This window comes from Terrapene carolina, unplaced genomic scaffold (assembly GCF_002925995.2).
Source record: "Terrapene carolina triunguis isolate 2854851 unplaced genomic scaffold, T_m_triunguis-2.0 Scaffold715, whole genome shotgun sequence".
NCBI lineage: Eukaryota > Metazoa > Chordata > Testudines > Emydidae > Terrapene > Terrapene triunguis.
In genome coordinates, this window is record NW_020665066.1 from 65,755 (window position 1) to 88,756 (window position 23,002).

The 23,002-nt window shown below is 39.5% G+C and overlaps 1 protein-coding gene across 1 annotated transcript in view; it reads right to left on the bottom strand.

Annotated features, from left to right (window-relative positions):
* ABCC8 (ATP binding cassette subfamily C member 8) overlaps positions 1–23,002 on the bottom strand; it is a 134,979-nt gene that overhangs the window by 24,834 nt on the left and 87,143 nt on the right. Inside the window, exons 18-26 of the mRNA XM_026660158.1 lie at positions 22,304–22,339; positions 19,037–19,135; positions 16,013–16,097; positions 14,197–14,277; positions 11,570–11,707; positions 6,783–6,908; positions 5,165–5,264; positions 2,060–2,307; positions 558–718 (exon numbers count right to left, since the gene is read on the bottom strand). Of these exons, the coding sequence (XP_026515943.1) occupies positions 558–718; positions 2,060–2,307; positions 5,165–5,264; positions 6,783–6,908; positions 11,570–11,707; positions 14,197–14,277; positions 16,013–16,097; positions 19,037–19,135; positions 22,304–22,339 (1,074 nt within the window). The remainder of the gene's footprint in view (positions 1–557; positions 719–2,059; positions 2,308–5,164; positions 5,265–6,782; positions 6,909–11,569; positions 11,708–14,196; positions 14,278–16,012; positions 16,098–19,036; positions 19,136–22,303; positions 22,340–23,002) is intronic.

Genomic DNA, 23,002 nt, shown 5'->3' on the forward strand with positions numbered 1-23,002 from the left:
GCAAATAAAAAGATGTTTTTCTAACTGCCAGCCATATCCTGGGCTCTGACAGTCAAGCTGGGTTCTTTCCCTCTCATGCATCATCACCAGAAATAAAAGTTATAAAGGCCAAATTAGGACCACAGCGACACCTGTGCAATCCCACTATCTTTAATGACACCCTTGGTGATACTTCTTCCATTCTGTTATCTTCAACAGAGTTGCTCAGGTGTAAATATTTATACCTCAGCAAATGTTTCCATTGATGATGAATATCATGGAATAGAATCTGCAGCTCATGGACTCCTCCTCCTGTTTTCTCTTGTATAAAAGAGTAAAAAGAAGTAAAAACTTATTTTCAGCAGATATGACTCTGGGGAATCAATCTGTTGAATCAGAAGGTAGAATTTTTATATAGTGTAAACATGTGTAGTGTCTATTGACTTTCAGTGAGCCACTTCACATTTTTTTTATTCATAGTAATTTCAGAATGGAACTGCACAGGAAAGGCTGCCTTGAAATAAGGAATATCAAGTCTCTACCCTGCACTACTGCTTACATTAGAATCAAAGTAGTACCTCATTGGTGCCAAAATAATTTTATTCAGCAGACAATAGTGTAGTTTTTTGGCAACTTTTAGACCAGTCCACTCCACTGCTATTGACGTGACAAGACACAGTATAATCCCAAGGCAGCAGAGAATGCTGAACACCCTTGAATAGCGAGAATGATTAAATTCCTAAGTAGTAAAGAAACAGAAGTAAAAATATTGTTTTTAATATTTTAATAATTTAAAATACAGTTTGCGTTAAGAGAAGGGGAGGTGGGATTGACAGCCTTGAGGAAGAAGTTCTCTTTTCCTCTACACAACAGGGACGGCACAAGCTTCCCCATTTTGTTTTGCCAATGATTCTCTGCCATAATTAAGCATTATTCAGGAAAATATGCTGTTTGGATTAGATTAAAAATTCAAAAGCCACGGAATCTCATAAAAAGAATCCAAGGATTTTATGCATTAGTTGCTTCCAGTTGGGGAAACAGATACCTTTAAAGACTGTAATATGACATGGTAGTAGCCCCTTTTCAGTGGGAGCTGGAGAGAGGCCATAAAAATGTAAAATAAATTGTTAATAACTTCCCATTAAAACTTGGCTTTAATAAAATATTCTCTAGGGATGAATCAAAGGCTTCACTGAAGTCAATAGCAAAACTCCTCTTTGGCTTCAGTGGCATCAGGATTTCACCTTAGGTTTCCATCCAGCCACTACTTGTGATACCTTGGATTGAAAAATGTTTAAAACCATATTTAGACCATTGTCAAGACTGCTTCTTTACAGACATTAATCCCTTCAGAGAAGACAACTGGAATTTTAATGAAATAATGTCATTGTTGTATCAGATCCATGGGGATGGTTAATTAGTCTGTCTTAAAAAATACGTTAATTACGACGATGTTGTTCAACACAAATGATGCCTTTTTTTCCTTGGCAGGATAAAATCCCCTGGGAGGTGACTCTCTGGTTCACCTGAGCAATTAGCAAGGTAAATTAGTGATTATTGGTAATTTAATGCCAAAGGAGGATGGGATGGAAATATGCATGACTGCACTGTATATGTCACACCTTGCCAATCTTAGGCAAGCCTACCATTCTGTGCAAAATTAAGATAAAGTCAATCAAAGAAGAATAACCCGGGACAGTTCATTTTGAAAGATCTTTGTTCCCGCTTGTTAAGAAACTCAGCCTGAATGCTCTACCAGCAGCCAGAGTGCTGCAGCACAGAAAGAAAAAAAAAAAAAAAAAGGAAGAGCTGTAAGTTCTATTAAGACTATTTTAGAGATGCAAACATAGTCTGTCAAGCAATGCTAAGGGTGGCAAAAAGAAAAGAAGAGCAGAGAGAGAGAAACTAAAAAACAAAAACAAAAACACCCCCCGCCCCCGAAAATGTGATGGCCCTGAAAACATTCTGTGATGTACATTTTAGTAGGAATATAGCATATTGCATGTCATTGGTCAAGCAGAAGTTAGCACTGGGAGATGTTTCTTTGTCAAATAAAAGAACTGACTTAGAAGTACGGTACCTGGCATGCAGAACAATTCTTTTGTTCTACGTCACTCTTTGCAGAAATGACATCAGATGTCCACTTTGCAAGCCAGTAGTCAATAGCCACCATAACTGTGTGTTTTAAGAGCTGTGAAAGGACCAGTAAAGGCAAGAGCAGAATCCCTGCTGAGCTGAGGTACTTCCCACAGGCTCGCCAAGGCATCTTTGCTCTCTGATGTAGCACAGAAGATAGGTTGTCATCATCATCGCTTTCTGTTATTTCTTCTGTAATCAGCGGGGGGAAAAAAGACTGTTGGATTGTAACATTGCCCTGGAAACCTTTTCTATTCATTTTTTCCCATATCAAATGGCAGGTGCCAAATTGCAAAATAAAAGGACAATTCAAACTATTCACATGCCATGAATTTTTCATCAATGCATCTGTTTGTTAGTTACACATTTTTATCTATTACTTACGTAAGCCCCAATTCAGCAAAGTCCCTAGGCTGGTGCTTAGGAGCTTTGCAGAATCCTAACCATAATGCTGTAAATGAACATGCTCTCTGATGGGTTAAATATGGCAAACAAATATGCCAACAAATTGCATTTTAAAGGAACAAGTAAAATGCAGTGCAGAACACTCACAAATTGCAGGGTGATTATTATAGCAAATATTCCTCACAGAACCAGCAGGAGATCAGAGTTGTTTTTGAAGGAGTGGAGTGGGCACTTGGCAAATATTCCAAGCATAAGGGACTGCATGAGATGGAGCGAAGTGGGAGATAGGAGAAGTAGTATAAGACAGCAGTCAAGATTGAAACTGAGGTGGAACATAAGGAATAGGAGTTTGTGTAGAGGCAATAAGATCAGAGATGAAGGCTGGGGTGGGGGTTGCACACAGCTTGAAACTGAAGAGAGGAGATTTAACTTAATATCAGAGGGGAGAGAAAGCGAGTAAAGGAGCACTTGCATCTTCATACATGGACATCATGCTTAGCTTACTGAATGGAATACAGTTTTAGGGTGAAATTACCGCCTCAGTTTCCAGCACAACACCTTTGGAGTCAGACATAAGTGCATGGTCATAAGTGAAGGAAAAGTTGGCCCTCAATAATCAATGTCTTTACACCAATGTATTTGTGACATTTATAGTTTACTGGTTCAAGATTTTCTTGATAATAATGAAATAAAACAGTGATTTTCTTTTCTAGGTAAAAGCATAAGCCAGTGTTCCCAGGCTATAGATAGGTCTGTAAATTCAGCTGGCACTAGCTATTCATCTTTAATTCATCCATTCTCTCACATTCAGATAGCATTTAATTATTTAAAAGGTACTCAGAATTTTTTTCCAGATGCCATGATTTATACATGCTTGGAATAATTTAATCTTTGTAACTTAATTTATTTGTAATCCAGAAGAAAATATAACCTTTGCATGACTATCACTATGAAAGAAATAGCATGGGTATATGAATGCTACATTATTATGGCTTCTGAGGCTCACCTAAAATTAGTTTTCATGAAACAAAAGTTTCTTAAATAACTGCTAATAAATTAATATATGCACAGTAGGATTTGTGGGCATAGAAAATTCCCCCCTAAATGTTCTGGTAGGTTTGTCAAATAAACATTCAAATACTTTAATACACATGGATAGCTCTAAATACATTGTGGATACTCTATTACCTAGGGTTACCTAGGGAGGTGGTGGAATCTCCTTCCTTAGAGGTTTTTAAGGTCAGGCTTGACAAAGCCCTGGCTGGGATGATTTAGTTGGGGATTGGTCCTGCTTTGAGCAGGGGGTTGGACTAGATGACCTCCTGAGGTCCCTTCCAACCCTGATATTCTATGATTCTATTTCCTTCTTGAAAAAGGAACAGGAAAATCTCCAGCAAGCAGCCTATTTGAAATTCAAATGCTTCTATGATTTTTTAAGCTAAAGAGGCAGATTCCCATGTGCCTCAGAGCTCATTTTGGTGCATCTGAGCAGAAGAGAGGTGTCTTAAAACCACTTTTGCGCTCCTCTGGTCGTAGGGGCAGCTAGGGGTCATAAGGTGAGCAGCCTCATGTTTGCATCCCCCATCCTGAACTGCACTGTGTGCTCCTCAGCCATAGACAATAGTATGGGCCACAGTCCCTGCTCTGAGCCACTAACAAATCCGGCAATTGATAGTGTGTGGGTGCAGTGCTATATCCATGCAAAACTCCACTGAAGTCATTAGGGCTCTATGTAGGAGTAGTATTCAGCCCACGTGCTAATTGCAGTATCAGGGCACAATATCTTAAATTACACAATCTATCGCGCCATAAGGGTGCATGGCCTAGTACAGAGAGAATGGATACACCTTCTCTGCCCTGAGGCTTCTACAATCCAGAACCATAAATTACAAGTTGCGGAACAACCTTTGTTATTTCCTATATTAACTTCCAAATCAAATATGGGATTATTTTTGTGTGCGCATTTTCCTGACTGGAAAAAAGGGACAAAATATTTTCAAAATGTAGTGATATTTTTTGAACTGCGAAACAAATCAGTCCAAACAATACTGGCTTAGATTTTCTGCTAATGCAATTGGACAAAACTCCACTAAAGTCAGTGGACCTGTGCTCTTTTACACCATCAAAAAATTGGGCCCACTAACTCTTGTGTATTGTTGTTGGAAAGTTTACTAAAGCCCCCATTCAGGAAAGCATGTAGGCACTTTCTTAAATCTATCCCTATTCAGGAAAGCATTTAGAAGCCCATGGTTATGCTTAAGCATATGCTTAAGTCTGATTGAGTTTGATGGGAGTGAAGCAGATGCTTAAAATGAAGTATGTGCTTTAGAGCTTTCCTCACTAGGGATGCTTTTCCAAATCAGAGATCCTGTGGGAACAATTCTGACAGCTCTCACAAGGCCATGGTTAACCAGCACCTTCAGATTGCTCTCTTTAACTAGCAATTAAAGCCCAGTTTTAGTATGTAACTCTTAGGAACCATGGATCCACATAAAGAACCAGACCACAGTCCCTCCTGGAAAAGACTGATTTTGTTTCTAACTTGAAATTTGTGAATTGATTCTATCTAAAACAGTTTGAACTGTAAAACGACAATGCAGTCAGCACTGGGTCTCAGGGTGCCCTTTTAGAAAAATTATTTTACCTTCATCCTCTTCATCATCTTTTAGCAGAGCTTCTCGGGAATACCTGGTCCTCCTGAGGTTCTTCCTCTCCAAAACAGGTTTTCTTTCAATTATAGTTTCCTAAAAGCAGGACAAGTCATGTGGCTTCACTTGATAAAGTTTTTTAAAATTACAGATGTCATAAAATGTATTTTCAAATCAGTGTGTCAGTAAAAAGGAAGGGAGAGGATTACAATTGGCTCTCATGAATGTTTGATGTGCCGTCTATTTTTAAATCCAAAAGGCATAAATCATGCAAATGACATTAATGTCAGTGTGACAAACACTGAAACCCCATGCAGTACCTTTGGGGGACCATTGTATTAAGTCTATGAGTGGTTTATTTGCTATTCTATTACACGGAAGAGGCTTACTACAGCTCCTCCTGGAACTAAAAAGAAGTGTGGGCTGTATTTAAGGCTAGTCTCTGAAACTATAAACAACCCAGAGAGTGGTACAACTCTGGACGTGTCTTGCCTATACTGGTCCAAATTGGGCAGAGACCGGGACACAAATAAAGCACTTTTGGTAGAAAAAGTTGAGCTTGAACTGAAACAGGACCTTCTTTCAGAGCCAGCAAATGGACATGAACTTTTCTCTGAGGGGTCTCGATTCTGCTAAAGGTTTGGGAGGCCTTTGGCCTACTAGGACCCCATAAGACTGATGGGTGTTCCCTGTTGTGTTTAGTGTGTGTTTAAATCTGTGTATTTATTAATATATTTTCTCTGTAATTCTTTTAATTTAAGATTAAATGAGAAAGCTGTGTGGTAACTTGCAACTGTTGGCAATACACAGTTCACAGCCCTTGGAAAGAAAGCAATGTACAGGTTCTTGCTGTTAGGCAGACTGACTTGCCAGGATTCACAGTGTAAGGCAGGGGGCTGTGCAGTCTTAACTCCCCTCCTCCTCCCTCCCCTCCCACATCAGAAGAGAGTGGGACATGGGCCCGGGTCCCTCCCAGATTCAGGTCATGGCTGGAGTCCTGAAACCTGACTGGGTACTCCTGGAGTAGACCACAGAGAAGGAATACAGGTGACGTTCCCCTGAAACAGTGACAGTCAGGACATGAATTCCTTCCATCTTTGGAGGCTGATTCTGCAGACCTCACTCAGGCAAAGCTCCCACGGAAGGAAGCACCTGCCTGAGTAAGAACTATAGTGTCAGATGCCGGATCTTCCTATCTCGTAATAGTTTAATTAACAAGATCTAGTCTAATTATCATTTGTGGCTGTTATATAAGAATTAAAAAAAAAAATTAAAAACAGTACAATGGTTAAATTTAACAAACGTTTCCATTTGCAGCATAATTATTCCTGTACATGTCACTAACTCAATTTTCTCTTTACTTAATGGTCCAATTCCATACTCCTCATGCAAGAAAATTCCCCATAGGGCTTCACTAAAAAGGGTGGATGTAGGTCCTACCTAGTATGGAGAAAATATGATACATTCAGATATAAAGTTTTTCTCTCTCTCTCTCTCTCTCTCTCACACACACACACACACACACACAAAGTGTTACTAATGTTTTCAATTTAAAATGCTTCACCACATAAGGAATATATTTTTTAAGATGCTGAGAAAAAATACATAATAAACCTTCTCCAGTTCTTGGTCCTGTCGATTCATGAGTGTTTTCCAGTGTTCAAAGAGCTCAGACTCTGATTTCTGAATGTCCTTGAGTGTCCCTTCTCTTTGAATGGTACCATCCTTCATTGTAATGATCTAAGAAGTTAGGAATACAAACTGTCAAGGAGATATTTGGTTATATTTATATCCAGTGATCTGGGCACTGTACAAAAAATTAAAAAAACAATACTATTCCACAGATCAATATAGACAGCATGGATACATAAAGGAAGGAGGATATCCTAAATTTGTTAGTCTCTAAGGTGCCACAGGGACTCCTCATTGTTTCTACTTGACATTATGACTCAAGACACTTCCCATTTTAGCAAACCCCAGCCTCTCTGTCATTCCCACCTCAGAGTGGGCTGTGAAGTGCTGCCAAGGATTTAGCTACCCCTTAGTCAGTTGTTCCCCTTTCCCTTCTTTAAGAGAAACAAGCAACTCGCCCTTCCTCGGGGAGGCATTCATTTTTTACTCCAGAATGGACCCAATACTTCACAATAGCTGTCACCGGCAGAAGGGATGGGGATCTTATTCACAGTTACAATCCCCAGAATCTTCAGAGCTTTGGCAAGCATCATGGCTGAAATCCAAGCACGGATAACACTGGTTCAATCCTCTGATGTGCCACCTGAGCTGAGCGTGGTGAACCAGAAAGGGGGGGGGGTTAATTTTTTGTTCCTCCCAATCCTGGGACTGGCTAGGGCTTCTTCCAGCTACCAGAATAAATTAGAGCAGCCTCAGCTGTTTTAAATTGTACTGTCCAGGAATGGTACCTTGTAGGTTGCTCCATTGACCCAGGATTACTAAAGCATATAATGCTCAGGCCCCCTCCCATTCCTTATAAGCCCCCTACTCCACAGGTGATGGGCAGAAGGAGCTGTTTTAGAGCCAGCTCTTCTGGTTTTATGTCTGCTGAGGATTCCTTTATGGTAGAGTGGCACAAAAGGATTTATTGCAGGGCAGGATGAAGCCCCTTATGTTCAGCGCTCCAAACATGAATTCCACTTTAATGGAGTAAGTAAACTCAGGATATGAGCCCACACAAAGTCTGCTGGCATTCTGGGCTCCTCACCCACAGACTACATTTGTTATTTCCAAATGACACAGGAAATTCCCTCTCCTCTTCAGCAGCCTCTGAATGCCAGGTTCCATATGCCTTCCTTTGCCCTTACATCATGGCATCATTTGCTTTGAACATGCACAGCATGTATGCCAGAACTGCATCTATTTTTGCTTCATTTGTAGGATGGCATGTATTATGTTTCAAGCACCATCAGTTGTAGTCAGCATGAGACACTCTTAGATATGATATGGCTCAATGATATGGCATATTACGTGAAAACAATTTGGTATGCAGCACAACCTCCCCACAAGCCACATTTAGTTGAATTTATCTTATTGCATAAAACAGATTTTTTTAAAAAGACCTCTTTTTAGTTCTCACAGGTTGAAATATTTAAAAAAAATGTAAAATGAGAGTAAGCAGCAATTGAGGCTACTCAGCAGAAGAGCTTCCCACAGTGAGTTTAAGGCAACAGATTCTCAGAATGTCTCTATTTTATCACAAATGCATATTTCCCTTAAAAAAAATCCTTTGCTTGGTGTGCTAATTTTTATAATTAAAGAGGGTGGCATGAGCTAGTGGACTGAGAACAAGTTTGGGCACCGAAAGTACATAATATGGCATTTGACTAACATTTGAATTACAAAAATGCTCACATGTCCCTTTGAGTATTGGGACCCCACTGTACCAGGTGCTATGCAAACATATGTGAAGAGATGGTCCCCAGCACAAGGAGCTTAGCTGGTCCTAGAGTGTATAAAGACGAGCGAGTGAGCCAGGAACTCCTGTACTTTAATTCCCTGCTACTGACTTGCTACATGACATTGGGCAAGACAATTAACCCTACTGTTAAAGTGGGATAATGACACCTCTTCTGTAGTGTGTCATGAGAATAGGGAATGAGTCAAATGCTGCTCTTATTTATGCAGTGAAGTCAGTGCCATTGTAGTAGCATAAAAGAACAGAATTAGGCACACTGGGTCTGATTCTCCACCACCTTACACCTATTATACGCATCACCCCTTGCGCAAAGGGGGTGCAAAACACTATCATTCTGACCTGATAATATTTTATACCCCTTTTGCACAGACGTAAATAACCATACAAAGTGCAGGCAGTGGATATTCAAGTCTGTTCATTTTCATTTTTTATTTATATCACCTTAGTTTGAGATACGGTGGTGCCTGGACAGAGTTTTGCCTCTGCATTGAAATAAGCTACTGTTTCTGAGAATTAATCTCTCTCTTAAAAAAAACCAACCCTGTTTATCCTTCAACTCTTATTCCCTTTAAAAACACACCTCAGCATCCTATGCCTCATATTAATGACACAGATTGCTTTTCATTCTTTGTTCCTAGCGTACCATTCCCTGGAGGATGATGGAAGATACAGGGAGCTTATAACTCTCTCTAAACACAGTTTATTAACAAGATAACAATTGACAAGTTAGAGCTGTCACCACTGAAAAATGAAAACACAGACTTCTAGCTACATGCTGTGCCCAGCACCTTGGTCCTTCATGCAGGAAATTACATGTAAATATTCTGGTTCCACAGTCTGTTTGCCACCATGGGCCTTTGGGAAATGCAGTGGGGTTTTGGTTATTAAAGCTTTCCAAACAGTAAACGTTAGATGGAAGAAACACACCTTTTTGGAGGAAATTGTTATAGTTACATTGGTCCAAACCTGAAGAATGGGGGGCCCTCTCAACTCCTATTGATTTCAAGTCAATGGGCCTCCTTCTGATCTCACTTGCACAAGTTTGAAAATAACGTAACTCCAGTAACTTCAGCAGAGTTACTTCTGATTAACTCTGAGGAAAGCTGAAGGAAATGAAGCTCAGTGACTTGAACTGACAACTTCATCTGAAGTCAATGGGAGCTGAGGGTATTCAGCAACTCTCATCATAGGGCTAGTCAAAAATTTTCAGTCAAAACGTTTTTTTAAACCCAATTTTCCATTGAAAAACAAACACTTTTTCAAAATGTGTCTGTTTTCTATGGAAAAGTTTCATTGAAAAATGAATGCCTGAAAACTGAAAAATTTTGAACCACCTAGACTTCATCTTCCATGATGCATCACTGCCATGATGCATTGCTTCCCTTCACCACAGGCTGGACTCTGGTGGATCACAGGACATGTAGTCTGACAGGGAGCCCAGTCTATAGAGAATAGGAGCTCGAGGCACCCAAACTACAACTCCCCTGAGGCACCACAGCAACATTTGTGCATTGGATTATTATAGTCTTTGACCAAAATATTTCAGATTTGGATTTTTCACTGAAAACTTGATTGTTGTACTTATTTAAAAAATCATCTTTGGAAAAAATGCGTATAGGTGTTGTTTAAAAATGGGAAGGGATGGACTAAGACAGAAGTCTAGAAGGAGGGAATTCCATATCCTAGGGACCACCACAGCAAAGGCAGAATTGCTTGCTTATCTTAGCATGATGATGGTAGGCTACGTCTCCACTACCCGCCGATCCGGCGGGTAGCAATCGGTTTATCGGGGATCGACTTACCGCGTCTCGTGAGGACGCGGTAAAATCGATCCCTGATCGCTCTGCCGTCGACTCCGGAAATCCACCTCGACAAGAGGCGGCAGCGGAGTCGGCGGCAGCGCGGCAGCGGTCGGCTTTCCCCCGTCCTCACCACCAGGTAAGCCGACCTAAAATACGCAACTTCAGCTACGGTATTCACGTAGCTGAAGTTGCGTATCTTAGGTCGGAACACCGCTGTAGTGTAGACCTAGCCGTAAATGACCCAAGGATGAGGTCAGAGCAGACATTATAAAGAGATTTAAAAACCAACAGTACCAGCTTAGAAATCTATCTGCAACGTTATGAAAAGCCAGTATGAAGAATGCAAGGGCAGGAGTGGTATGAGAATGCTTGCTCAGGCCAGAGAATAACTGTGCTGCTGCATTACATATGTATTGCAAGTGACTGAAGCCCTGCTAGGAGAAGTAATTACAATAATCAATCCTTGTGGTCAGGAAGGCATGTGTTGCCAGTGCAAGATAACAACACAATGAAGAAGTGTGCAACCTGATCAAAAACAAAACAAAACAACAAACAAAACTTTGGTATTTGTACATAAAAGTGCTACTTCTATTTTGTCTATCAGCTACAAGATATAAAATAGATAACTACCTAAATAACCAGAATTATTTTGAAAGGGAACGTGCCCATCTCAATATGTTATTTACTACAAATGAAGGCCAAGAAGTGTGCATTTTTTTCCTTAGTGTCTTCTTTTGACTCAATCTCCTTATCATGGTTTTCTTCTGTGGTAATAAAACAACTGCATAATGATGTCAAAGATATAAACAGATGTATCATTCCAATAGCTTCAGTTGTTTAAAGGACATCATGTAGACCAGATTCTCAAAAGGGATTTGTGATTTTGGGTGCTCAACTTGAGATGCCTTAAAAGGGACCCAATTTCCAGAATTGCCCACCCTCTGAAAATCAGGCCCCTTTAAGGTGTTTCAAGTTGAGAATCAAAAAATTAAAGGGCACCCAAAATCACTAGTCAATTTTGAAAATGTTAATAATACACATTCTCCCTATGCAGTCCTGTTGATACAGAAATGCAAAAAGATTATTTTCAGTAATGTTTATTTTATAGCAGTAGAAGTCACTTACAAGTCACTTTTCAATTTCAACATTAAAAATGACAGCTTTCTTACCCAGTCAGCATGTGGCAGGTACTGTAGTTTGTGGGTGACCAGGATAATGGTCCTCTTGTCTTCCCTTAGCATTTTTAGGATCCCTTCCTGCATAAGATGGTCACTTAAGTGGATATCCAGTGCAGAAAATGGATCGTCCTAGCCACGGGAAAAGAGATTAAGTACATGCCATATTGCTGCAGCCAAGCCTTTACAGGATTTAATGGAAGTGATATATTTTAACACTAGTGCTGTCTTCAGTTAAGTCAGTTAGATCAACACAGAGGGAGGAGAAGATTAACAGTAAATCAATATTTTGCAGTGGCAGGGGATTCTCAGATAGATGGCAACAAAGCATGAATTATTTTTTTGCAATGACTAAGCTGAAAGATGGTAATTTTAGCTAGACTTGTGCTGTGGTTTACTGAGTCTTAGAGTAACTGCCAGTTTATTTACCTGCACACTTCAGATATTGATATACTGGTGTAACTAAGGGCTTGTCTACATAGCGCTGCAGTACTGACAAGCCCCTATTTAGGCCTAACATAAACTATGGTGTGCCTGACTTGAAGTCCTCCAGAGAAACAGAGTATAAGCACATCTTGATTTCCTTGGTGACATACTTGCTCCCTTGTGAGTTTTCTATTCCCACCTCTGAGAGAAATTTCCCTATTGAAAAACCACTGAGAGAGAAAGATTGATCAGTTCTATGATCTTGACCAGCTGATTGCTTTTAAGGGCTAAAATTAGATTAATTCTGTCCTATTGACTCACTGATTTGTATTTGATTACTTGAGGAAAGATCTAACATTTATTGAGGATTTATTCATTTGAGAATTATGAACATAGCATGTGGAAGGTGGTACTGATATTACTGGTAGGATTTACATTGTCTTCCCACTAGATATTGTTTATTAAGGTAATTATACTGATTCTTTTTATGTGGAATGTGGAATTTGGCTCTCTGAGCATTGAGTTAAGTCTGTTCTATCCCACTGAAATCAATAGGAGTTTTGCAATCAAATTCAATGGAGGCAGAGTTAGGTCAAAGCTAGATGCTTTTGAAAATCTGACACCCTTACTTTTTCCCCCACTGAATTTTGGAATAATGTCATATTGTAATTACATTTAATATATTTATTGTTGTATTGGTACATTTACAAAAATCAATAAAAATAATTTAAAATATCTAGAAGCAATGATGATGTAGAGATGATTTTTGAGGGTGTAATAAATCAGAATATAATAAAATGAAGAGTAGAAATGAAGGAAATTCAAAGGTACCAGGTATGGTCACACATATGTTACAGTAACCTCACACCCTGACAGAGTATATTCTCAAATCTTTGCATGGAGTTTTAGTCACCCAGTTCCAAGTAAAGTCCATGGGAACCATACATCTAAAACACTGTGCAGGGTTAAAAAAATGTATATGAAGTTGTCAGGTGAAATGCTGAATTCCCTTGCTCTATGGATTTGGATCAAAACTGATCATCTTCCTTAACTATGGTTTTCGTGCATGCCTGCTACATATGCAATGTTGTACTCTTCGTGATAGACAAAGGCAATTTATGGCCCAATATTGGCCCTGCTCCACTGTGGCACTTGGCCGGACAATGCAGCTCTACTTGTGCTATGTTGTGAAAGGGTTTTCACTCATTGGGAAGCCACATAATTGCTATGAGGCCTTCTCATAAAGACAGGCCTATGAATCTGCCTCCCAGGCTCTTAGGGATGTTGTCTGATATGTAGTGCCTTCCTGACTCCACATGACATGGCTGGTACAGAGGACTTTAAAGGGGTCATACACTTGAAAGCTGAGCTCAAAAGGGAAACTATCAGCTAGGAGAATCAATAAACCCATTAGTGAGGGGGGGATTACTTGATTCTTCCTCATACTAATCCAAGGACCTAATCCCATTCCCCTCTCCCCATAGTAGCTCCATTGGGGTTGGGGCAAAATATGCAGAGAACAGTTCAGGATGGGCAGAGAGCTTGTTTCCACAAAGAAAAGAGATGCCTTAGGCACAGGACAATCTTAATTTTATGGATGAGAATTTAGGAATTTTTACAAATACTGCTGTCAAGATTTGAAATGTACTAGCTCAAATAAAATCTTGAAGTACCAAAAATAAATGCAGTCGTCAAAGCAGCATTTCAAATAGAAACTGAGGAGGGCATGTCTATATTGCAGCAGGGAGTGGTGTGGACGTTGTGATATGGTCGATGGCATGGGTCAGCCACCCAAGCTCAAACCCAGGGGTCAGAGGGACTTGGACTCAGGCAGCTATCCCATGCTGCCATCCATGTCACAACATCCACACTGCTATTTTTAGTGCACTAATTTGAGCCTGTCTACCCAGGCTGGGAGGCACGTTCCCAGCCACAGTGTAAAGTGAAGGATCAAATCCATGATTTCTATTTACATTTATTTATCTTAAGATCTATCTGTGGTACTTATGGGGGGAGGGGGGTCTGTTCCCTGGGTATCCCAGCTATAATAAATGTAAAATAAAGTAGTGCACATTTCAATTGCGACTACCCCTTTGGTTCAGTGGAGCAGAATTTAATTTGCTGCCCATTAAACATTTTGAATGAGTATACTTGGTGCTGCAACTTACAGCTCAGACATAATGGCATCTACTCACTAGGAACACAACATTTGTCTGCTGGTAAAGTGCTCTTGCCACACTGATGCGCTGGCGCTGCCCTCCAGAAAGATTAATACCCTGGAAGTAAACAGATAAAAAAAATAATAAATTGATCACAAAATCTCTAATCCAGTTCTAAAATCAGAATACTCAAATTTTGCTTTGTTAGAAGTTTTTGTGGAGAAGACACCATGGAGTGAAAGAACCCAGACATATCCTTTTGAAAAAGTATCCCTACAGTTCATTTGGGAAAACAGCATACTAATTGCCTTGATATCTGGAATGCTCTACTATGAATTTTGGGCCATATATACACAACTGTAAAATCGTTAAAGCCTTCATTGCTATTGAGCAAATGCAACTGCAATGCAGATTACACTGATTTTCTGAGATGTTCCAGATTTCCTCCTACAAGGTAAGAGGAAACTTTTAGATGACCTCAGTTGTATGCTACTAGCAGCTGGAACTGACTTTTTAATGTTCTTTGTCCTCACTCAAAATGTACTTCAACATCAGCGGAGAATTTTTCGTGCATTAGACCAAGATGTTTTAAAAATAGGTGGCTAAAGTTAAGTTCTTATGTGCATATACAGTTCCATGGGAAAAGCTGGGTGCTTGACACTTTTGAAAAACCAGACCATTTGTTCAGGTGCTTAAATAAGGTCTTAACAGTTTAACTTTAGTCCTTAGGCTCATTTTTTAGCAAGAAGGTCATGATGCATTGGTGGCGCTACTGAAGAGATCTGGGTTTGCAGATGACCTTTGGACACTCTGTCCTTGAGCTGGGCGTATAAACTAAATGACGTTTTCAGCTTCGGGTCGGGTGGAAAGGAAGGGTAGAGTTTGCCCATAACACATTTATTTTTCTTGCAAAGGTAGCAGCAATTTTTAAAATTACATTTTAATTGGCACTCCCCCAATCATTTATTCAGAAACATTGGTTTGAGAACATTCTTGAGGCATGTGAAGGTTTGTGTAATGCTGTGATGCTATATTATTTATCTAAGGTATCATAATTATACTAGGTAACTGAATTACATGAGGCAATTTTTAATCACAGTATCAGACTATGTTGAGATGAAGCATAATCTGGTGGCTATGAGAGATCTAGGTTCTATTCCCAGCCCTGACCCAGATTTACTGTGTGTAGTTGTAGCCGTAGGATGTTAGAGAGACAACGTGAGTGAGGTAATATCTTTGATTGGACCAACTTCTGTTGGCAAGAGAGACAAGTTTTTGAGCCACAAGCAGCTCTTCTTCAGATAAAGACCTGAAGAAGAGCTGTGTGTGGCTTGAAAACTTGTACCACTCACCAACAGAAGTTGGTCCAATCAAAGATATTACCTCATCCACCTTATCTCACAGATTTACTGTGTAGCTTGGAGCAAATTACTTATCTCTGTGCCTTGGTTTCTTCAGCTGCAATGTATTAGCATTTTCCTACTTCACCAGGGTATAGCAAGGCTTAATTCATTAATGTTTGTTAATAGCTTGATACCTTCAGATGGAAGGTGCTCTAAAACTGTAAAGTTTTATTTTTATTATATGCCTGTAGACACCAAACTGCAAAGAGTGACGCTTGGGCACTGATATTTCATATAGCGACTGTGGGACTAATAAAACATTCTGATAGCAGAACATTTAAACCAGCACATTTCACACAAACAGCAATGTTCCCATATTTACCAAGCGATGAGCTTTCAGACTAATGATCCAAAAGTATATTTAACTCAAAGATTTATTTGGCAACTAGAGTACTGAAACGATTTAAAGAAAAAACACAAAAACAAATCCTGTGTAGAGGGTTACTGACCCTCTCTCCAATCTGGGTTTGGTCTCCATGAGGAAGAATGTCAATATCAGGCTGAAGGGAGCAAGCATCAATCACTGCTTTGTACCTGTGGAAACAAAAAAGATAATGCAAAATCCACACAGATATTGCCAGAGAAACACACTTTCTACCTGCATAGGAGCAAAGATTAACCAGCTGTAAAAAGTCACACGGTGGAAAAGACTTGTTTGTTAGGCACTAATTGTTCTAATGGAATCCCTTTCAATCATAGTCAAGTAAATGACATTTTGGCTAGTAAAGCACCTTAGGCCAGCTCCCCAGACCAATTAAAAATATTCAAAGGCTAAAAATAGGCAGAGCAGGCACTGGTTCTTTTATGACACATTGTTATTCTTTAAGGTTTACTTGTTTGCAGCATCAGGACCTTAGTTTCCTCTGTTTGTGTGGGCCTTTCACAGAAACAAGGGAGAAACAGTAAAAACATACAATGTGATTGTATAGCCACCAAAATTGGGAGAGGGACTCAGGAGTGGAGATGGCTAGGAAACGGTTTTTCTGTCCTGCAAAATTTTTCAAGATTACATTTTTTTCCCTGTTCCACATTGGAACAAAATGGAGATCTTCAAAAATTTTCCACCAAAAAACCCCAAATAAATAATAATAATAAACAACGAAGAACAGAGAGTGAGAGAGACCCCAAAATAGCCAATAGCCAGTACTCAGGGGACTCAGCTGGGATACAGGAGATCCATGTTCAAGTCCCTGCTCTGCTGATTCTGTTCTGGAGTTTCTCTCTCTCTCTCTCTCTCTCATTTTGACCAGAAATTCCATTCTGACCCAAGAAACGCTCTTAACAACTAGTCCTTTCCTGCAAAAAGTTTCAATTTTGAAAAACCGACATTTTCTGACAAAAAATCATTTCACTGGAAAATTCCCAGCCAGCTCTACTCAGGAGCACCTGATATTATTTTTAACTCACTTTAAGAGACTTTTTAGGTTTCAAGTTAACAGGGAACTTGTAAAGATCTTATTCAATCAAGTGGGGTTATTCTATCAATATTTCTAATTAAGCTTGTTCAACTGTTTTATTGGATGGAACCCTAGCAGCCAAGATAGAGAGAGCAGGGCACTGGTGGTAAAAATGAAGGGACACATGACAACATTCCTAGATTCAGAAGCCACCGGGGCCAGATTTGTCATTGACTTTCATTCCATGCAATTCCACTGGAGTCAATGATTGCACGGGGTCTAAATCTGAGCAGAATTTGGCCTATTTAATCTCCTGGGCAATGCAAAACAGTCATTTGGAAACAAAAATGTTGCAATAGAGCACTTAGCAAGACCCCTTTAAATAAAAAAAACCCTACTCAAACTATTTTTATTTTTCAAATAGCATTTTTTTTGCTACTCCCTCTTTCCTTTCCAAAGTCAATAATAGTAGAGATTCAATGCCAAATGCTATTTCAGAATGTAAAAAACCAGAGTTCAAAGATTAGCTGATCCACCCAGGTTAAGCACAAACATACCACTTATCGTCAATAACATCTCAAATTTTTAAATTTTAAAAAAGTTTCAAGATCAACTTACAAGAGAGTTTACTCAAAAGTGCCACTCTGGTCTATTAAATACTGTGCATCACACATAGATGTCCTTTGGAAGGAACAAAAGCTCCTAAAATGAATTTTTTGGTGTATCTCCATGTGCTACGAAGTCAGCTGAACTTTTATCATACATATACTTTCACAACAAATTGATCAAAATACATCAAATATCAAAATACATCTGGCTGAAGAAGCAGTTTGTAAATGTATGCCTCAGAAACATATGGTCAGTTGTTCACCTAACAGATGGCCCCAGACCTGGAGCTGAAGTGTTTGTTTAATGTTCTCCTTTCAAAAAACACAGAATGGGTTGTCTAGTAATTACTTTTGCTGGCACACCAGCTTCCTCCCTCAAAACAGCATTATTTAAAGTGCAGTTACATTTGTAATAAAAAACCAGGGTTCCAACATACAACCTAAAAGATTGTAACACTGATATTATTCCCAACAGTACTGAGCAGAAGTTACAAATGCCACAAATGGGGCAGACAGTACACAATAGAGAGGCTGGCTCTGGAAGTGTAAGACATGGGTAAATACAATGTCATATATCGGGGAAATTATAAGGAGTTTTCACAGTTTTCTTGTGAAGAGGTGGTTCAGTATTGAATAATAAATGTCAGTAATGGCATGTGTATCTCTGGGGTAGCCCAATTAGCTGAAACAATGTTATCATTGGACATTTATTGTGGGGTAATCTGACGGAAACACTGGATTCTTTTGCAATGAAATGAGTAACTTTAGTTCCAGCGTCTCAGCCTTACAGGAGCATTACTCTGTTTTCTTAGAAAAATGAACCAAATTCTCCTCTCCTCCCACAGAAGCCAAAGGGCTCATTTAAGCTCTTGGAGCCCCCCCGTCAGAGGGAGTAGGAGAGGAGGGGCACCATCTGAGCAGCTGTGACTGAAGGCATTGGGACTGATTTTGAGTTCGCTTATGCCAATATAAATCAGGAGTATCTCCACTGAAGTCAATGGAATTAAACCAGGACAAATTGGATCAGAATTAGGCCCATTGTGTCTGTCTCATATCGGGGCAGATAAAATACACCCAATTCTTCTTCCATTACATTAGTGTAAAATCAGAGTGATTGAGAACAGAATTTGGTCCAGAGCCACTGAGCCCGCTGAGTGGATGACTATCCTCTCTCTCAGGAACATATGTCTGTTGTGGGGACATGGACCACTATCTAAATAGCTAGAAGTTCCCTCTTGCATTCAACAAGCAATATTATGTCTGCTGTCAACACAGGACTGCTGGCGAGAAGGAGATCCCTGGGTCACCTGACCATGCCGTGCATCATACCAAGACACCATTATTGGCAAACCAGGTAACCAAGGAGGAGAATATGACCTGTTAGCCATAAACAGCTAATGCAGTTGTCTCTGTGAAAGGCAATTAATCTTTCCCTTCCCTTTATTGGCGGGGTGCTGAAACATGTTACCTTTGTTTGTTGAAGGAGCTTTCAAAAATGATATTCTCTTCCACAGTAGCATTGAGCAGCCATGGTTTCTGTGAGGCATATGCCACTGATCCTCTTTTCCTGGAAAAACAGGAATTCCCACCTCATCAGTACAATTAAAAAACAAAACAAAACAAAAAACAAACATGTAACGCAGAAACTGGTAATGAGTCTTCACTAATGCAACCTTTCTATTTCCCTTCATTAAGACAAATGAATTTTCCACATATCACATCTCTCACCAAAGAAATGTTATATAATTAGAACCCCTCTTGCACATTGCCATTGTTTTCCTAACAAAGATTTTGAATGGAAAAATACATTTGTTCCCTAATTTATTTTCTTCTTTGACGTGAGTTTAAGAGAAAGCTAACACACAGCATATTCTGCTTGAGTAATGAGGGTATTGTGAGGCAAGCCAGCAAATGCAAGGAAGTCTAGTTACAGCATTGTTCTGAGAGCCTAATAGAAAGTGTATAGCAGCTGACCAGACAGGTATCACAGAGGAATACATAATACATTACAAAAGGGATATTTTGAAAAGGCATATTTGAGGAGTTCAAAAAACAAACAAACGATAACAAAATAAACACAGTGTTTTCCCAATATAATAATAGTTCTTTGGATTTCTCAAGTAAAATATTTTTGAGTCAGGCTGCCCCATAACATAGAAAAAGTAATAGGAGAGGGCTAGTAGCGAGGAAGACTCTGATAGATTCCCCTTGGGGAGTTGTCTCCATTTTGTCCCACCAAATGCAATGTTTGCCCTCACTGTGCAACAAGTAGGTAGGGGTCAGCCTCAAGAATCTGCAGGTTTCAGAGAGTACACCCAGTCTATCACCACAGAAGGCTTGGTCCTCCACTCCTCCCACTCCCCAGTATTTCAGAGGCATGGTTGCTAGGGGTTTCTCACCAGTGATAAACCATGGTACCTCCTCCATTACTGGGTGGGAGGTTACCTCAGTACAGAGTCGGCCTGACTGTACTGACTTTAATACAAATTGAGGACTCTCAGCACCTTGTAAGATTCAAGACCTTAATTCCCACATATGTAGCCAGACAGTTCCTGGATAAATATAGGGTACTGACCCCCAGTGCCCTTCCTCATTCAAGAAGTCTGTTTCAATGAGACTGCTCACCAACGTAAGATCAGCAAGATTTGGCCTGATGTGTTTTATTTAAATTAAATAGTTTTTTCCCTTTTTAAAATGTTGCCTGCCTTCCCCAGATCACCATCTTTGTCTGCTGGAGCAGCCATTTCATCACTCCTCTTCTAGCTGGACATTAATGCAATTCAAATCATGTGCTGACAGCCAAGTGTACTGGGCACCTTTCTTATCAGAAACTGAGGTCATCTGCCCTGATCTTCTGTCAAATCTTCACAAGACTTGCCTAGAAATTTTTATGAGACACAAGTTTCTTTGAGGAGTTGAGAGGACAGTGTTATGCTACCCAAAAGGCTTTATTAGTACATTCTAGACATCATTTCTGAACACAAAAAGTACACACTCAGTTGGAATTTTAATTATGTTTGATGAATATTCTTGGCTCACAGCTGAAATGGAACCTCAAAATCCCTTTACTACTAGGTCTAACTCCTCACAGGCATTCAGTCCTAACTCAAAAAGAAGCCATTAGTTAAATTAGTGTGAAGTTTACATATACACCCATACCTCGATATAACATGACCCGATATAACACGAATTCGGATATAATGCCGTAAAACAGTGCTCTGGGGGTGGGGCGGGGCTGCGCACTCCGGTGGATCAAAGCAAGTTCAATATAACGCGGTTTCACCTATAACGCGGTAAGATTTTTTGACTCCCGAGGACAGCGTTATATCGAGGTAGAGGTGTAAATAATTTTTAGAAGAAATCAGTGCATATGTTATAGGATTAATATATATTCAGCAATTCATTTTAAAGTCCAAAGTGTCTCCCATTCACTTGCTGTGGCTTAAAATTGTGCACGTTCTGAAGATTGCTGAAAGGTTACTGCAAATTAGTTTTTTCTAAATAGTTAATTGTTAGCGTGATTGTGATGTTTCAGGGGGGAAAGTCTCATGGGAAATGTGTTTTGTCTTTCAAAACATTGCTATGGAGACTAGCACACTGTGGGTGAAATTCACCCATGTACGCTGAACCAGCACAGGGACACTGCTTAAGTCCCATTTAACCCATATTTTGAGCCCTTTAGTGGCCCACAGGACTTGTGTTGGCTCTCTGCACAGGGGTGAATTTCACCCTCTTTAAATCCAATTCTTCTTAACTGGAAGCTGAGATCAGGTTGACACACGGGGTAGATCCCATATTTATTACATGGGCAAAATTCTCGTGAACTCTTACCTGCATGAGAAATTTATGCCCAAGCCCATAGTATCTCTCATAAGGAATCTAACTGCTAATTCAAACCTCTCATTGAAATCAAAAGAATAATCATTTGAAACCATTAACTTCACTGGAGAGTACCCAGTTGACTCAGAGTCAATTCCATATTGATGTATCATTTAGGAACATAGGTCAAAAGTTTCAATTATTTACCCAAGTCCATATTCAAGCCTGATTTTCAGAAGTCAATTCAAGTCAATGTACATAATTAGCAACTCTGAAAATAAAGCCATTTATTTAGCTGTTTATATATGGATGCAGATGCTTAAGTTTTGACCACCAAATTTGACCAAACAAAAAACAACACACAAAAAATGTTGTGGAGTTAGAATTGGTGAAAAGATGAGATACAGTATGTTGCAAACCCTTTATTGTGCTTCTGGAGCCCTGGGTCAAAATTTAGATTGAGCATTTCTCAAGTTTTTGCAAAATTCATGAACGTCTACTACTGATACAGCAAAAACATTCCAAGTCAGCACTGAAGTTCCCTGGCATATCTGAGGGAGGAACATGCACTGTGTTGGTCTTTATACCAGTCTGTGCCACTCTTTCATTTTTACAAGAAATAAACTGAGTCCCTGCTTTTTTTCCCTCCAGGCTGACTCACATCCTAGGGTAGTAGAATGCTGCTGCATTACCACCTATGAATACGCAGAAACATCCATTTATATCATTGTCTAATTTATACCGAAAAAAGGTCTACACGCTTAATTGCTTTTCTGTTTGTTTTCATCTGTTCTAAAGCTTGCAGCAGCTGCACAGAAAGTAAAATAATTCGATCTGATTTCCCAGGAGGCCCAATAGTTGCTACTCATTAATAGGAGACTGATGTTCTTTCCAATTAGGTTTTAAAATATTGTACCTGACTTCTGTGTCAACAGCGGTTTCCTTCTCTGGGCTGCAGAAATCAAAACATCAGTTATTTTTTTAAATCTGTAGACGGCCCACCAGACACGTTAAAAATATTCTAATACAAAAAAATGTGAAACTAAATAAGTAAAAAATTATATATATTTATGGTTTAACATTCCAAATACAGTATCACGAATATAGCTATATAACAGAAGTAAAGCTCCTTAATAAGTACAATGCTTTTCTTTATGATATGGAAATACAGCAGAGAAATCGGTAATTCGAAGGGCCCTAACCTGAGAAAAGCTGTATACCCTTAATGGGAATTGAGGAAATGCTAATTACACAACACTGTTATAGACATTGCCTTATTTGTTATTAATCTTCATAAAAATGTTAAAATCTTGTAGGTTTTTCTAATTCTGATCAGATTTTATGTTCTGTTTCAAATCACCTAATTTTTTATTTAATGCAAATACTGTAAAGCATTCTTGTACAGCTGCAACTATCAGACAACTGAGTGCCTCTCCTTCACATTCTTGCAGCCTTTATGCACACAAAACTCCCATTTATTCCAAAGGATATTGCTAAAGTATTGCAGAATTTGTATGCTGTTGCACATTTAGCATATTTCTCAATTCAGACCAGGGCCGGCTCTGGCTTTTTCGCCACCCCAGGCGAAAAAGCCTCCGGCCGCCCCCTCCCCCCC